At 35.3% G+C, this 19,205-nt stretch overlaps 1 protein-coding gene and 1 long non-coding RNA gene across 2 annotated transcripts in view; one reads left to right on the top strand and one right to left on the bottom strand.

The window, feature by feature from the left end:
* Positions 1–19,205, bottom strand: part of LOC145671500 (uncharacterized) — a 136,225-nt gene that overhangs the window by 27,087 nt on the left and 89,933 nt on the right. Inside the window, exon 3 of the mRNA XM_081740689.1 lies at positions 17,731–17,975. Coding sequence (XP_081596815.1) covers positions 17,731–17,975 — 245 coding nt within the window. The remainder of the gene's footprint in view (positions 1–17,730; positions 17,976–19,205) is intronic.
* Positions 1,261–7,614, top strand: LOC145671034 (uncharacterized). The gene is made up of 2 exons (XR_014128432.1): positions 1,261–1,619; positions 7,107–7,614. It is a non-coding gene; the product is annotated as an uncharacterized LOC145671034 (long non-coding RNA).

The raw sequence follows: 19,205 nt of genomic DNA, 5'->3' as shown, positions 1-19,205 counted from the left end.
AAAGGTTTACTTAATTTTTACAAAAGTATTTTGGTAATCTTCTCCTATAACTTAAATTAAGTATTTTCGTATGATATTTTAGTATTATTTCCAGAATATTTTATGGAATTTTGAATATAAAACTTTAAAACAGTTAAAAGAAAACATTAAAAATGAATAGAAAATGTTTTCCATTGTGTTTTGGAAGATATTTTGTGTCTTTAGTGAACAACATTTTCTGATATAGGTCTATTATAGAAACATTTTTACATGTTTTCAGAATATACTCTTCCGTTACTGGAGAAAACATATTCCTTGTTATATCTGAGAAGTATCCCAACTATATGCCGGAACTATTTTTTAAAATGTGTTTGGAGAACATTTAATTAACTACGGGAAGCATTGGCGTTAAATAAGCTTTCCGGGCTTAATCCTCCCCCGAAATTGTTTTACTATATTAAAGTAAATGAAATATCCTGCACAATTTTTACATTTTCAGGAATAAAGTTAGCAAAGATTCCCTCCACAAAACAAAATCGTAAATATGCCACTGAACAGGATGTGCATGTTTAGAACGTTAGTAGGAAAATAATGTATGGAAAATTTTCACAAATTGTAATAGAAATATTGTGTTGAATGTAATGTAATATGTTTTCAATGTTGAGAGCAGGGGTAAAAGTGGATCTGAAAAGGTTGGGGGACGGTAGGTAGCGGATGACGTCACGTCGTTCACCCTGCCTATCTTTGCCCATTGTAATTTTTTTTAGGAACTGGGTAGACGCCGTATATATTTTCTCGAGGTGGGGGTGGCGTCCCCCCGTACTTTTACCCCTAGTTGAGAGAGAAAATGTTTTCTAAGTAACACAAAAAATGTTTTACATACATGATAAAGGAAACAGAATAGGCCTATAAACAGAATAAAATGTTTTCCAACATGTCATTTACATTCTTTTCTATTGTTACAAGAAAACATATGAAATATAATTTTTAAAATATTTCGAATATTTTAAAAATAAATTCGTTCGTAAGATAAGAAATATTTTTAAAACTCCTATTAATTTTGTATGGAAATGTGTTTGTTATCTTGTCCTGTAACTTAAATGAAATATTTTCATGTAATATTTTAGAATTATTTGCAGAACATTTTATCGAATGTTGAATAATTTCTCTCACGAGAGTATCGTAGTAGCATTATTACCAATCATTATACTAATTATAGCAGCACCAAAGAAATATATTTGTTAAAAATTTGAAATTTATGATATCCAGTGTGTGAGATTGCTAATTAGCATCGCTACATCAACCGTCATTTGTTTATCAAAGGTACCAGCATTCCTTGCGCGCTATGTTGAATTCACAAGTCAAGACAAGAAGGAATATTTAAAAAATAAATAAATAAAATAAAATAAATCTCACTATATTCAGTCATGTTGAAGAAGATATCTTTATATAGAAAAAGGGTTATAGTTAAGGAGCCAGGAATTATTCATTGAATATCTACCTACTTAAAAAGTTGGTAATATACCCAATTTTAATTAGTTAATGAGTGATTTGAAATTAAAGAAGACTTTTCCGAAGTCGGAGGCACACCTCAACTCTGTTAATAGTGAAGAAGAAAGAAAGAAAGACAAGAAAAGTCGGTAAGTATAACGATTACATAAAATAATTTAGTTTTATTGTCTTTATAAGTGATTGAGTGTCTGTATAGTATACATGAAGCTGCATCAGTTCCCGAATAAGCAGGACGCTCATACTTTTAGGGATTATTCATTGAGTATGTACGAACTTACAAAGGGGGTAACAAAGCGACTTTTATTTACTTATCGACTGATACGAAAATAAAAAAAGAACGTACCTGTACTTTATATCTGCATGTGTAGTGCCCTTGTACTTTATCTATGACTATGTGTGTGTGGAGGGGGGGATTTAAGGCATATCGCATGTCTTGTGCACATGGGTACTTCTTATATTGCACTACGTAGAAAATTTATGGTATTTCATGTAGAAATGGTAATAGAACACAAGAAACGCAGATCAGGGTGTTCTCATGTATACTATGTATTATCGAGAAATTTATGTTTACAAATTAATAAAGGTATGGGATGCTAGATTTCTATTTTTCATCTCTATACATAAAATACCGTGAAGGTTTACTTTTGGCTCACCAGTCGAAATAATTGCTGAAAAATAGATTCTTTTAATAATTTTCTTTTTATTATCATAGTGATTCTAACGATTCATACTAGTTCATAATGAATCGGAATCGCATGTTATAAAGATTTAAGATGTAAATCTTGCGGTAAGGAAGCTTTAGTATAAGTAGTAGTAGTAGCTTTAGTAGCGGTAGTAGTAATAGTAGCAGTAGTAGTAGTAGTTAGTAGCAATAGTAGTAGTAGTGGTGGTAGTTAGTAGCAATAGTAGTAGGAACGGGTTAGAAGCCCCGCAGGGGTTGGTTTGGTTCTGTTCTCGATATAAGTAGTAGTAGTACTGACTCTTCCAGTTCCGGTGACAAAGAACTGGGGGGAGCGGGCTATACACAAGCCTTATTGTCTCCTAAAGATTTGCGCTAGGCGATTTGAAATACGTCACATGGAATAGATAAAATTCCAAAGGAGCGTCAGAAGTAATTGTCGAAAAAGTAGTAGTTATTCTTTTATGATTTGCGTATATATATACGTTGCCGGATGTATGACGTAAAAACTACAGTGCAAAAAATATAAATCAGCCTGTACTACGTGTAGGGATGTAGAACACAGGTTCCTCTTCCCATTTATCTGTAATAAAGACAGAAATCAACGTGCCCTGCGGGGCTCTAACCCGCCTTCACTTGCTAACGCTCGCTCGGCAATACTATGTGAATTAAATATTTTACTTTGATACAGAAAAGAAACATCTATTAACCTATATGGGGGACCTGTGTTCTAGAAGCTTCCAGCACCAATACTGTCTGAGTCAGAGCATTGCGAAGTTGGAGGTCAGCAGGAGCGAGGGGATGCTTCCAAAGGGAAAATATGCGGGCAAGTCTTTACTTTAGTCAAGGCAGTGACAATGACCAATTGATCTGAACCGGTTTCTGCAGTTACAGTTCCCAAGAAGGAAAGAGAAAACAACGTGCCCTGCGGGACTCTAACCCGCCTTCACTCGCTAATGCTCACCTCTGGTGCTTGGGGTCCCGGGTTCGATCCCAGCCCCCGCCAAGTGAACTTTGTGGTGAACAAACACCGTGTGCGTGGGTTTTCTCGGGGTTCTCCCGTTTCCTCCCACTTTCTTCATTTCACCATTACATTCATTTCTCATAATCATCGTCTCCTTTAGCCTAACCGGCATAATCGTGGGACGTAAAACTAAAAGATTTCATTTCATTTCATTTTTCGCTAATGCTCATTCGGCAATACTATGTACTGACATAATATCACTGCCTTGTTCAAAGTAAAGAGTTTAAAAAGATGCGTACATTACCATTTTTATGACAGGTTATAATGATTCTGCGTGCAGTTTTACTTCTGGTGTGCCACTCGAAAGCAGTGTTTCTTTCAAAAGTAATGTTCCGGGGGCATTGCTCGTGCTATTCTAGTTATTATTATAAACGTATTATTTTGGTCTGCTCCGGGGAGCCACTGCCCTCCCAAAGACAAGTCTGGCAGAAGCACTGCTCGAAATACTTAGTGAAATATAATTCTTTCGCTACTTTCCTTCTTGTTGTCTATTTAATGATTTTCGCCAAGCGACGTATAAATTTTTCACTTATAAATTCAAGGCGACCGTCAGAATTAATTGTCGAAAAATTACAATTCTTTTACGATTTGCGTATTTATACTGATTCCTGATGTGTGGATAAGAAGCCCAAAAAATACAAACCAATCTGTGTTACGGGGCTACTAAAAAGCACGAATGCCATCTAACCGAGTCAGGGAGGGTGAAGGCGGGGGGGGGGCCGAGGGGATGCTTCCGAAGGGAGTAGGCACGTACATTTCTATTTTGGTGACGGGATAATTGCGCGTATATTACCATTTTAATGACGTATTTACGACTTTTTTTTTCACGGGAGAAGGGCTTGGCTAACTTTGTTCTCCAAGATAATTCATTTACTTTAATATAGTAAGTACAATTTCAAGGGGCTTAAGCCCGGAAGCCCCCCTTAAATACACCAGTGGGTTATAATAATTCTTGGGTTCTCTCGAGCAGACGTTTACGCCGAGAACAAAATTTATAGATAAAATATGATGTGAAATATTTTTCGTGAAGGAATGAGAGTGTTAATGTAAGTTATTTCTATCATTGCACAGCTTATTGAAATGGATTTTGAATGCAAATAGGGTAGAAGTAAGCGGCGGGAATTTCCGGTTCATACGTCAGTTGTGAACATCTGCGATGGCCGTAATGTAAACTTTTTTTTTTTTTTTTTTTAAAGAATTGTGTAATAAAGAGAGAAGGATTATAAAGTTTCTACAGTCATGGTATGGTGAAGCGCGTAAAATCAACTGCGCAAAGTGTGGAAAAGATTTATTGAAGAAGAAAAATTCAGAACAGAGGCAATAGCCCTACATACACTATTTTCTGTCGTAAAGGTAAGAAAGAAAGGCGGTGTAACACTCGTGTATTAGCTGTGAAAGGTATTTTTTTTTTTTTAGGATCGAAATTAAGTGTTTTTGAAGATAAGAATAATTACAAATATTGTAAATGTTTTTGCACCATCCTCGTTTATGCGTGCCCCCCTGCTGTGCTTCTGCCCTGACTCAGATAGCATGCGTGCTTTTTTACTGGCCACCTAACAGAAGTTGTTTCGCTTTTTCTTTTAGAGCTCCTCATTTAGTACATAGGGGGGCGCGGTTGCTCAGTGATAGAGCGTTCACCTCCGGTGCTTGGGGTCCCTGGTTCGATCCCAGCTCGTGCCGTGTGGACTTTCTCGTGGGTTTTCTCGGGGTTCTCCCGTTTCCTCCCACTTTCTTCATTTTTCATTATCACCGTCTCCTTTAGCCTAACCAACATGATCGTGGGATATTAAACTTAAGGATTTCTTTTCGTTTAGTGCATGTTCTGCAAAAAGAAACCGGAAGATGCAAGAAATGCGTCAAAATTTGGTAAAACAGTCTGCTTGAGTATTACCTAATTCTGCCTGCAGGTTTACTATTGGCGTGCCGCTCGAAATAATTGTTGAAAAATTATAATTCTTTCGCTAATTTTCTTATTTTCTCTTAAATGGTTTGCGGCAGGCGACATGTAAATATTTCACCTGGCATATATAAAATTAAAGGGGGCCATCAGACTAGATTTGCCGAAAGATTACAATTATTCTTTTGCGATTTGCGTATATATATATATATATATATATATATATATATATATATATATATATATATATATATATGTGTGTGTGTGTGTGTGTGTGTGTGTGTATTGTATTGTGTTCAGGGTTTGCCCAATTGGGCCCAGCCCGGAAAAACCCACCTAGGTTTTTGAGCTTTTCGTTGGTATATTATTGGTGCAATTAAGGTGATCAAGTGATTGGAAGTGGTTCTTATTAGATTTTGGACTTTCCTTGGGCGAATTAGTTGCTTTCGCGCTAAGATATACAACATTCAACGTAAGACCCGAGGGCGCGGTGGCTCAGTTGTAGAGCGTTCACCTCCAGTGCTTGGGGTCCCTGGTTCGATCCCAGCTCGCGCCATGTGGACTTTGTGGTGGCAAATACCGTGCTCGTGGGTTTTCTCGGGGTTCTCCCGTTTCCTCCCACTTTCTTCATTCCACCATTTCACTCATTTCTCATTATCACCATCTCCTTTAGCCTAACCGCATAACCGTGGGACGTTAAACTTAAAGATTCCATTTTTTTCAACGTAAGACCTTTATAAAGTTGTGAATGCACTGAATGCATTAAAAAAGCCGTACCTTAGATTCAGAGTGGAAAGAATCAAAGAAGTTGTCATTTGAAGAGGGATACACTATGTTTAAATTCTTGTAAAAAAAAAAAAAAAAAAAAACCTTTCTGGCGCCCTTTTTATTTTTTCTTCGCTTTAAATACATACTATTGTGCCATGAATCCTTCTCAGAATCATCTTCCTGTAAACTTTATTTCCCAAAAGCATGTACTACAAGCGCTGTTATAACATTCAAAACACTTTGAAAATCCTTATTTTAGCAAAATGCGCAATTTTCCCATCTTCAAGTGACACGTTCCATTTAAGTGTCCGTGGAAGAGAGAGTTGAACATGTATAGAGTATATTTGAAGGGTAAGGGGAAAATAGAAGGAATGTCACAAAATTGTTTTTTTGAGAAAACGGTGTTTTAATATTGAAAACCTCGTAAAAAGGCATAGGCTTAATCAAATCTTTTGCCTGTTTTTACATAGATATTTTTACATCTACGGATGCATATATATATATACAGGCAAATAGTACCAAAAGTCACCATCTCATAGGACAAAGTACCCAATAAAGCACACACATGGACATTCCTTGTTTTTTCCCCTTACCTTTCATTTCATCCTTTTACTGAATTGTTCTGTCATGTTGGTAGTTTTCTTGAGCATTTCATGATTCATTCCTATATTCGCGATTTTTTGTATTCTTTGCAATGCAACGTATCAAAATTATTCATTTGTATAAGGCAAAATAATATGTATGACCTGCTCCGTGGGGAAAGAAATCAAGCAAGGTAGCGGTCATCAAGGCCTTAGTAACCACCTCGGCATTCACCTGGTACGACTGAGGGAAAAAGGATGATCGGGTCCAGATTTGAGATCAGAGCATTCGGAATGAGACGCTAGTTCTTCATCAACTCAAATGCTGCCACATGTTTTCAATTTTTTTTTTTTTTTTAATAGGTTTAATATTTATAAGATGCTATACTTTTTAAAAAAAATGTGTGACCGCTTCAACATGTTACAACGTCCGTAAGTAAGCTACAGTCTGAGGTATGTCACTTTCAGCTGAAGCTGTTGTCTTCCTTGCCGTTTACATTTTCTTCAGGATGTTACTTTTGTAACACAATATTGTCTTCACAAGCTGCTGTAGGTCCTACACAAACATTTTAAATATTTTTGTAAGTTTAAGATGTAATAATTGATCTTTAATCATTCCCTGCTGTTATTATGTTATTAAACGCTGCCTATTATTTTTATTTTCAGAAACTGTGTAACACAAGAGAAACGTAACTAACGATGAGATCGCGTAGATTATTGGGATTTGGCTTCAACATGTCATACAGAGACGAACAAGAAGATCAGTTAAGAATTCAGCTGCAGTTCCACAGAACTTTAACTGACAATTCGCAGCGTCGAATTTATAGTTAGTTGTGGTAATCAAAAGTGACATTATAAAGAAGCAAATACGTTTTCTGGTTATTCAACAATGTGATATTTCTTGAAAGTTGCAAAAAGTGACATTTCGTGAAAAGATCTATTCCCCATGCGCCGTAGATTTGTAGAACATATTTTCAGCAACATATTTTACATAAATATTGTTGTTGATTTTTTTTTAATTAGTGTCAGTGACATAATTTTCTAGAACAAGTGTTGAAGATTGTTCTTAATGTGATATTTGAGAAGATTGTTCTTAATGTATAGAAACAAATAATACGAGCAGCATGAAGATGCTGCTGAAGAGTATTTAAATAAATAATGCCAGAATAGTGTACATTTATATTTTTATTTAACTACTAACCGATATAAACTTATATAGATGTATATTTATTATAGTGTATAGTGTAAATTATAACTACATAATGTTAGCTTGCTCTCATAATTTTAAGCTGCTTTTATTATTATTATTATTATTATTATTATTATTATTATTATTATTATTATTATTATTATTAACTCAAAATCTTATTTACACACAGAATGCTTCAGGGTGTTCCACTGCTACTACTGGTATGTGGCCACGCCGTCTATGTACGTTGGGGTGTCTTATGTGATGTTGCGAGGTTCAGACTGCAAATTAGAGCCTTCACAATCATCGCGTGCCAATTTACAAAGCGGCTATATTGGATTTATTATTTTTAAGATAGGAAAAGGATTGCCAACAATTGTTTCTTGAAATGGATGTCTAAACTTCAATCCTTTTCGTATTAAAAAAAAAAAAAATCCAATACAGCCGCTTTCAAAACTGGCAGGCGACGATTGTGAACACACTGATGTGCAGTTTGAATGTCGTAAGTCACATAAGACACCCCAACATATATGCACGGCGTGTCCACATACCAGTAGTACCAGTGAAACACCCAGAAACATTTTGTGTGTAAATAAGAGTTTGAGTTTAAAAAAAATGCTTAAAATTATGAGAGCAAGTTAACATTACGTAGTTATAATTTACACTGTTTATTATTATTATTATTATTATTATTATTATTATTATTATTATTAGTAGTAGTAGTAGTAGTAGTAGTAGTAGTAGTAGTAGTAGTAGTGGTATTTTATTTTTATTTTGTTTTTAGTTATTTATCTATTTATTTATTTTTTTGATCTGAGTCTGTGGGCCGCAATGGTTCCTCGTCATGAAGACAGAGTGAGGCAAAGACGTCTAAGCAGGTAAAATTGTACAGAAGAATCTTATGTTTTCTTCCAGCTGCTATGTCACAGCCTGGCCGCCTTGTTTTCAACCTACTATTTGTTCCCAGCAAGAAGCCGTTATACCGTATATGCAGAGTGACGCAAAAGTCCGGAGCCCATAGGCCAACTCGGTTACTATTGCAGGTATGGAAACACGGTAAGATATGTAAGGACTCTTTTAAATTCCAGCAACACTTTTGTTTTTGTACTAGTGTACCGCTCAATAAAGAAAATGCGTTACCATACATCATGTCGGGCTACACGAATGAAAGAATGTGTGGTTTGAAATTAGCTACACCGAGAAGAATTGAAAGGAGACACAGTGAAGGATAAACATGCAAATGCAACATCCATGCCAGAGGCGTAGCAACCACGGTGTTGAGGGGGGGGGGAGCAGATACGAAGGACGCGAAATTGGGTCTTGCACTATATTTTTCATTGTGTCTTTCCGTTCCCTTTGGTCCAAATAATTTCAAACTTTCTTTCTTTCATTCGTTGTTGTCCAACAGTGGCAGCGTTGTACTTTTCGTTACTATTGGGCGGTATACTAATATAAAAACAAAACTTGCTGCATTTTAAAAATTTCCTTCTGTATCTTACCTTGTTTTCGTATCTGCAGTAGTAACCGAATTGGCCTATGGGCTTTGGGTTCTATCATGTACAGAAAATATTCTGTAAATATTTTGTCATGTACAGAAAATATTCCCTAAATATTTTGTCATGCACAGAAACTATTCTTTAAATATTTTCTGTGATGTACAAAAAATATTCACTAAATATATTTTGTCATGTAAAGAAAATATTTTGGCATATGTAGGAAAATATTGTCTGCGTTATTGGTAAATAATTTTAAAATATTCCATGAGAAACATTTTAAAAACCATTCCGTTAACATTGTATAAAACGTTTCAAATACTTTTTCAGTAATGTTTGGAAATCGTACAGAAAACATTTTTAGGAAAACTTTTCTAACGGCGTATAAAATATTTCTACAACGTTTTTGAGTGTATTTAGAGAATATTTTCAGTATTATGTGGAAAATGTTTTCAACAACATATGGAATATATTTCCTTAAGGGAAGTAGGATACATTTTCTGAAGGAAAATGATGGCACGTTTTAGAAACGTTTTGAAAATATTTCATTGCTGTGTGGGTTAAAGTCTACTTTCAGAGAACATTTGCTAAATGGTTACATAGTAAACGGAAATTGATTTGCAAAATTTCAAATTTTAAGCCTCTTGCGCCCCGGCTAAAAATTATTTTAGAGAATTGAAATTTTCTATGGTAAAGCACTACGATATAATGCAACTTTTGCTCCCTATCCAAATTCGAATTTCGAAAAAAAAATTTTTCGCTCCACCCTAATATATATATATATATATATATATATAAAGTGTTTGGTTTATTGCTGAAATTATACCAGTAACAAATAGACGTGAAGTTAAATTTGGATTGATTCGAGGCTAAATTTCCTTCACCAACACCGACGCTATATTATGATACTGTAACTACTATTTAAAGTGGATCTGAACCAGGGGCGGATCCAGGAGGCAGATTGGGGCGATGCCCCCCCCCCGCGCAGAAGAGGAAACTTCCTTATTTTATATATAAATAAAACCCATCCTAGAGTTTGGAGCTCTTAAAAGTTGCTCTAAGTAGCAGTATTAGAACCCACCGCCATCCCCCCCCAGAAGTTCGTCCTGGATCCGTTCCTGATCCAAACCAATACAAAGTTTTGTATCCCAAGCAAAACACCCCAATGGGAATTGAACCAATTCGTTCAAGAGTTCGAACCCTCATCCAGTCATCCTAATGCTAAACGGGGAACATCTTTTCATTATGCTAACCGTAATAATTATTAATCACACTAATAGATGCCGTTATTTGCGCTCTATGTTGCCTGCCTAGTGCTAATCGATATCCCTATCTGCTCTATTTCTTGACTACCTAATACTAATAGACGTTACTACCTGTGCTATAGCTAGCTTGTCAGACTCACAGCTCGGATTTATTCCAAAACCTAATTGAAATTATGGTAGATTCGGTCAAATTATGCTAGATCCTCATAATTACTAATTCAGAAGTTTTTAAAGAAAAGAAAACCGAAGTTGAGATAGTACAACATAACTTAAAATACGCAAAGCGCAAGAATGCGAGGATAGAACTCAATACTTCACGCACAAAATCTTTAACTCAACTAAACTAGTGCAGTCGTTGCCAGACTCACAGCTTGGAATTATTCTGCATAATCTTTCATTTCAAGAGCAGGAAAAGCTTGGCTTCTAAGAAGAATAAAGAAAAATATGTCATGTCCAAAATTATTGTCACATGATTATAAATATGTTGTTCTAGTAATATAATTTGATAACGAATTCACCCGGTATTTCTTATAATGTTAGTATGTGTATAATCGGCAAAGACAAGTATGTGGTAAATTTCATGTCAAAAGAGCAGTAAATAAGAACAATAAAACGAAAATAAAATTTTCTTCTCCATTTAGTTACATTTTATTTTACTCATTATGATTTTCGTATTTATAATTCTTTTCCTATGAAATTTATCACAAATATAAATTTCCTGATTATACACATAATATAAGTATTAAAAGTACACTGCAAAATTATGAAATTATATTCTTACAAGAAGTGTAACAGTTTCATTAAACAGAAAAAAAATGATAGTTGGTTAAAATGGTAAACAGCGCCATTGAGTTTATAACGGGAATAACGAGTACTAGAACCTGAAGGTTGTGGGCGAGTATAGAGTAGGTTCATAATTACGACAACGATCGAGAACTGGACACAGTCAAATACTCGTTAAATTCAAGTGTTATAGAAATTGATCTTAGTGAAAGTTCTTAAGATATATATGCAGTTTAGAGTGACAATGTGAAACAAAAAAAAAAAAAAAAATATTCTAAAATTGATATAAGCTGTAACAAGTATATTCTGAAAGTTGGAAAAAAAAGTTTATCGATCGATAAGTTAAAGTGTTTGGTTGCCGGAATTAGAACAAAGATTATAAAGAAGAATATTTTGGCTACTTCATTCAAATAATTAATTCATCTAGGTTATTGAAACGACAACCTTTAAATTTACGAGTGTGTGTTACATTTTGTGAGTGACTTAAACATATTTGTCTCATTGAAGTTTTTGAGTGGTAAAATTATACTCAAATTTTCACATTTATAGTGATTACGGTAAAGTTCAAGTAATTAGTCCCATTCGAGTGTGTTTAGCAACCCAATTAATAGTTTTGAAGTGGGTCTAGTGTTCATTATTTGTTTTTGGAATGATAACGTTAAGTGCATTGCATAAGAAATAAAATTCGCTATGGAAGTAATAATTTCTAGAGCCAGCAATGTTGGTAAGTGTTGAAATTTTTGTTCAAAATACTTAGTCTCATGATTATTCCAGAAATTAGTCGTTTTGATGTAAAACCTAATATTTTGTTAATTTGTTCATTAAAAAATCAGTCAATTTAAATTCCTTGATTTTCATTACTAATTTTGAAATTACATTACTTCATATTTGGAGTATAGTAAATCATATTTAAATGTTTTATTTATCATATTTAAAATCAATTAAATGTATGTACTCAAACAGTACATGTCCAATGGCGTTAGTCTTTGTGGGGAATTCGTAACTTCACTCAGACTACGTTACAGAAGACAGTTATAGATATGCGACAATAATTTTGGAAATGAGTGTACTTTCAGTGAGGGAGCGGTGCGTACAAAATTGGTACGATTTATGTATTCTCGCTTGAACTCCCTATGTCAGCAAGAAATGTGTACAGCTGCGCAAATTGTTTCGAGCAGTTCTTAAAAGTTCCATCAAAAAAGCACTGCTGGCTGTACCTCACAAGGGAAGTTCAGGAGAAAGCACTCGCCTGCAGAGAAACTAAGCATGCCATTTGAAGTTCCAATTTATGCAGATTATAACAAGCTGATAAAATTCCTGTACGGTTGAGAACGGTTTGAGTTATTCAACTTGGAAGTTTATATGAGAAAATGAGGATATACGCATTTATACGCGTTAAGTACAACATTGTAACGGGGTACTTAGGTCCAAGTCCGGTTGCGCCAAGTTTTGTAAAGGTTGGTTTTGGTTTGCTCGATTCCTGAATATGAGCATGTGATAATTATCATAATGATATGCATTATGCTAGGATTCGCCAGATCTGAATAAATTAATATGTAAATTTATATTTGCCTACCAAGGCTGGGCTTTTGATGGTTTGCTTCCGAAAAGTGCACCGGTGCGATAGTAAACTAAATCATGGAAAGCTGAAGTTAACGCCGCGGGGCTTGAACCTCAGGTTTCCAAGTCTAATGTTCAATTAGCGATTCATGAAACGTAGAGAAATTTAAAAGTAATACTTCTAATGATAAACAGATCTCGAAGTTCTACTTTTCCCCCAAAACGGTATTACCAGGGCGCTAGGAAAAAGTAGTTGCGCAGCTAATTAGAAATTAAGCAAAACAAAATAAAATCTGTTTTACGCAACCTCCACAGAACGGTCACACGCTGCAAAGCTGAAAGAGAATTTTCTCGCTAATGCAGTTTTTATGGGACAGACTGTACTGACTACCACTTGGAGAAGCAAGTGAATTTTTGAATAAAAATTCAATTGCTGAATGCTGCAATAGATTTTTGATTTATTTTAAAAGCCATGACTTGCTAGCGAATGGGAATGGAAACGGGAAATTATAGAAAAGATACAATAGAATAGAAGTGCACTTGTGGATCTTAATATTCATATATATACATATATCATATAGCTAAATATTCATACATATAAACATTCAAATCATTATTCAATTTTATCTAAACAAATTACTAAAGAAAAATCAACGTTAATTACCATATAAACAAGCAATAAAATACACATATAATATTGATACAAAGTAGTTGGGATATCAATTGGACATTACTTTGAATCAGTTGACTTTTTGTCTTCAGTAATCAGAGTCCGTCTGTTCAATGGGTCGCTTAATTAGATAATTATCTATGCATTATCCTAACTTTTGTGTATATTATTTAATCTACCGATAGGCCGAAACTCTTGCTTTTACAAAAACCTTTATAGATGTGCAACTACAATTCGTTTCCGTTTACAAAGTGCCTATCCAAACAATTATAATCAAATAACTAATAACATTGAATTTATGTTTTATTCAAAGTGCAACTCTCAAATTTGCAGTTCCACAGACATGAATATTATTCTAAATATTAGGACTCGATACAAATATGGTTCTTATTTTGACCCTTTCTTCATTAATTATATAACAGAAAGTCTTAGTTTATGATGAGGAGTTAAGAACTCAAAAGGTTATGCAATAAGATGTAATATTTCTTCAATAAAATAGAATAAATCGATAAAATAAAATAGATCACTGACATGCAATTGGATTTGTGGTTATTGGATGAAAATTAAGGCACGTTAATTGTTCATTCCGTATGGGAACGGAGAATCAAACAACACCAACAGTCTCGACCCGATTGGGGAACGAAGTAAAGAAATCGACGGATGACATCTGCCAAAATAGTCCGGCCTTGAGTCATAATAAGGAAGAAATAAATTAACTATATTTCCTACCTTCTCACCGCAACTGGTCGCCATTTCTTTTTATGACTGCTTCTTACCAGGCACGTACTTTCTTCTTTACGTTAAACTTGTTAAAGTGTTCGCTTGCACTTAGCGTCTCCTGCTCCTTTCCATGTGGGCCATGCTTCCGTCACAGTTCTTTGGTTGAAGTCCTTACTTCGGATCCCGACGTGTGCATCTCCTGGGCTGGATACTCGGCTGGTCGCTCATTTGCCTCTTCACAGAGCATATGCTGGGGCTTCCATGGGATGTAAATGTTCGATTCTGTTCTACTATGGAGTTGGCTGACACTATCAACTAGTTCGATCACTGCCACTATAAACAAGTTTGATCACCGCCACTATCAACAAGTTCGATCACCGCCACTATCAACAAGTTCGATCACCGCCACTATCAACAAATTCGATCACCGCCACTATCAACAAACCACTTCTGCTTTTGATAACACCTTTTTCTTAAAGTAAAATAATTCGAATAATATTTATCAATGTATTCTACAGTGTTTGAACGATATTAATCAATAGGAAATGTTAGCTGGTAGGCCCCTCACAAAACACCACGACGGCGATGCACTAGCACATAGTTATTAATTAAGAATCACTTGAAGAAAAAAAAATAAGTTCGTCGATATTTGTTAGAGTGTGTGTGTGTGTAGAGCGGCCGTGTGTAATGTTCGACGAATGTATTGCAACTGCCGTAGCTTCTTTCGGTGTTAGGGCGCGTACCTATCTATAAACAAAAAGATCTTTCTTTTCTTTCAAAAAATTTTAAAATTCGCAACTTGGTTTGTTGTGGTGGCGGTTTTCGTTGTTCTCTTTTTAAAAAAAAAAGTTCGTTGTAACGTTACCTGCGATCGAAGCTGATTGAATCGCGAAGTAAAGATGTTCATTTAGAAAAAAAAAAAAAAAGAAAAAGAAATGGTGTTCTGGCTAACTCAAATTTTAATATCGAGTTGATTGTACATAATTTACATATGTAATAATAATTGCTTCTAGGCGATTGTCACAACATAATTAGTAACGAATATTGACATACGAATTGAAAGCTATCGGAAGTAACAGAAAAAAAGTGTTTCGCAATAACTAATGGGTTTGTTAGATACAATTAGTCATTACAATTTTCACAATAATCATAGGTTAGAGATGAAAATTGATCAATGTTGTTCTTCTGTTTTATGAATAAATGACGCAGGCAAAATACTCCCTTGCACCATGAACATTTTATATATGCAATTGTGTTGCATCTGTTAAGAGAACAGTTCGCAGAACTAAATCAAAAAGCATATTCAACAAGTGATTCAAAAGTTATAAGCCTATAATTGGTTCGTAACCTGCCTTGCAGAACGCAAACTGAAGCAATCCTATGTATCGCGGTGATCGGAAGTGATTCGTATGGACACGAACTTTATTTGATTGTTTCGTTGGTACATTATAACGTCCAGATGAAGAAGATTCATACTATGTACAAATCTCCTGCTATAATCTTTGATTGATCGGAATCAAAACACATCAAATGGTTGCACAAATCGTGTGCAATTCTTTGGTATCTTCTCAACCATTAGATCTTTGCCATCCGTCATGCAACCTGTAATGGACAATTTGTTTGTGAATGGACCCCAGTGATCAAGCAATAGCAATTTCAAACCATCAGGCTTCGCCATGGGTGAGAATACTTAATGCATTGAAACGTGCATCCACTCATTTTCTCATATAAATTTCCAAGCTGAATATCTCGAACAGTTCTCAACGTACAGGAGTTTTATTACCTGTTGTAATCAGCATGAATTAGTCCTTCAAATGACATGCTTATTTCTCTGCAGGCAAGTGCTTCTCCCAAACTTCCCTTGTCAGCTGGCTTCAGACCATCATATCCATTAAATAATACAATAAAACAATTAATATAAACAATGAAATGTGCAAATTGTACATATAACAGAAAAAATAATCCCTTTATAAACATCCAAGTGTATGTCGTTCCACTTAGTGAGCAACTTTGTAACTTATAGGATGCCAGATAGATTTTCTGTGATGATTACTAAATTAATCCCTACTAAATTAATTAATAATCATAAATTTAGTATGAGGGATTAATTCCTCTCTTTCCAAATACAGTTTATCCCAGGCTCGTGGCAGTCAGCACCTTCATATTTGGAATCAGCGACAGTCGTGGCAGTCAGCACCAATAATTGGCTGTGGCAGTCAGCACCCGTGGCAATCAGCACCTATCCGTATGAATCAATGGGAGAGGATATGGCCTATGTTTAGCAGAAGGGGTCCAGCTCTTTTCTCTAAAAAATGTTATAAGTTTGGTAATTTCTGTTCACATTCGGTTAGTGTAGGGTAGGGTTGGTTTGTTTAAGTTTGATTAGGCTACTTTAGGTTATGTTAGGTTAGTTTAGTTTATGTTATACTAGTGTAGGAGTCCCGCATAATTTTCCAAAAAATGATAGAATTTCGCTTATTTCTACTAATATTACGTTAGTTTAGGTTAGTTCATGTTAGCTTATGTTAGTTTATGTTAGGTTAGCATAGATTTGGTTATGTTATGTTACGTCTAAGTACTTGCATCACTCATTTCTCCTGTAAATTTTGTGTTTTTTACGTGCTTCTGGACCCCTTCAACTAAACATACCCCGAGGATATATTTCTGCCGTTCTTTTTCTTCGCACGATCAACTTTTTTTCTCATCTCGAGGTTTTGCGGCTTTTTGATAAACTTGCTGAAATTATGCTAGATTTTGGCAGGATGCTAAAAGCAAGATGCTAGGTGCTAAAGACATGCATATTATGCTAGATCTGGCACCACTGCTGTGCTATAGCTAGCCTGCCAGGCGCTAATAGATATCGCTACCTGCTCTTTCGTTGGTCTACCTGACTCTAATAAAGGTCGCAACTTGCGTTATTGGCTGTTTTGCAAGTTTGAAATTGTTATGACGATTTCATTGTAACATAAACACGGTATTCTTTCAATTTCATTACTTAAAAATATAAGAATTTGATTGCAACTTACAAATGATGTTGATCCAAATTAATTGTTTCTAAACAGGACAAATGACTTGGGCATTAATAAATGTATATTTGCATATTTAGCACCTATTAACTTACTTGCATACACTTGGTTCGGATATGGTTTACTTACTGCAAACACTGTGCTCGTACCTAAGCTGTCAATCTCTGATTATATACTAGACTGTTGTCTCGGGCGAGTTTTGGGGTTTTAATCCCTCCTTAAGCAAAATATTATGCAATAATAAATATTTAATATATATATATATATATATATATATATATATATATATATATATATATATATATATATATATATATATATATATATATATATATATCCAAAATAATTCTACGGAACGATACAAGATTAGGCTTCCCATCATGAAATTCCGCGTACACTAATGTCTATACAATACCAATTTCATTTGGGATACCACATGTTTTGTTCACACTGTGCAATATTTTATAGTTCAGTACATCTAATTTTCTTCTATTAGGTAATCATTGAATTCAGACTTAGAAAATATTTATTATTATTACAATTAACGTAAAAATTAAATTGTATTATACAAATTATAATCATACCTGTAATGAATGATTTCCAGGAATGTCCGCCATGGGACAACTCGGTCGATGTTGTGCTTGAAATTTCGGTTGGTAAGGTTCCAACATTCGAATCTTTCCCCATCGGTTGAAGAAGAGTGCGATGGCTGCCACCCAGAGGATAAGGACCAGAGCCACAATCCCCACCTCCTCGGCACGGACGATAAAGGACCCTGGTGCAGTTGACGACACCTCATTCTTCTCCGTCACGTTGGTAAGGCGCAGACCTATGTTCAACAGATTAAAAAAAAGAAAAAGGAAAAAGAAGATCAGAGGCATAAAGAACAGTTCTTCACGGTCTATGTATTGCACGTACATATAATTTATTAGTGTGCATTGCGTCATATTTTGGATGGAAAAATACATATAAAAAGTTGCAGGGCGCAGTATGAAGCCAAAGTAACATACAAAGAGAAGAATATATATAAAACTTGAAATTGGCATTATTTACTATGTTAGATCTACAAAAACTAATGCTTGCTTTATATGATTAAAAACACGCTATACACATATAAGGAAAGATCAAATTACTTTATTTCATTCGTTTATATATATATTACAAATTACGGTCTAAAACTGCCAAGAAAGATCGATAACGCAAAGAACAGCCGATCATTTTCGGACGTTCAAATAATGCTCAGTGCAAACATATTTCTTAAACAGACGCACGTGAAATTACAAGGTGCAGGATGATTCAAAGAAACGGGAAATTCTGAAAGATGTAAATGAAATCTTTACGTTTTACGTCCCACAATTATGCCGGTTAGGCTAAAGGAGACGGTGATGATGAGAGATGAGTGAAATGGTGGAATGATGAAAGTGGGAGAAAATTGGAGAACCCCGGGAAACTCACGAGCACGGTGTTTGTCCACCACAAAGTCCACACGGCGTGAGCTGGAATCGAACAAGGGACGACCCCAACCATTGAAAGTTGTGTTGGCAACAGTGGGCGTTGGGTAACACTGAATAACGTACGCCAGCCTGTCAACATTTTGCCATTTGGTTGTCATGAATGCTTGGAGTGGGTCGCAACGTGCTTTCGCAATTAAATCGTTTAACCAGAATAATGACAGTGTGTAGGGGCACGTAGAGAATTCCGGATTCATCTTAATTTAAGGCGCCACAGTCGTGATCCATTAGCATATGCAGGTTCCTTTACAAAACATCAGTACGCAATTTCGAGCAAACGAGTTCTGCAATGAAAAAGAAACCTCCAGGCTGTGTACGATCCGTTCGTACATCATACAATATCCATGCTTATCGAGATGTTGTAATAAGACATCTTGTGATTTCTTTTCGTGGGGCCATCTTGAAAGCAAAGTGTTCCTTAGTCGACCTGCCACAATGGAAGAATTGAAAGTCAAAATCCGAGAAGAAATTGCCGAATTCCCAGTTGAGGTGTTACCAGTGGCGGATTTAGCCCGGAGAAGGGGGTCCAAGCCCCCAGTTTTTTGTGT

This window comes from Thermobia domestica, chromosome 15, assembly GCF_964235325.1.
Source record: "Thermobia domestica chromosome 15, izTheDome1.hap1.1, whole genome shotgun sequence".
Taxonomy (NCBI): domain Eukaryota; kingdom Metazoa; phylum Arthropoda; class Insecta; order Zygentoma; family Lepismatidae; genus Thermobia; species Thermobia domestica.
The sequence above is the reverse complement of the archived record's forward strand: the minus strand, read 5'-3'. Positions and strand labels throughout refer to the sequence as shown.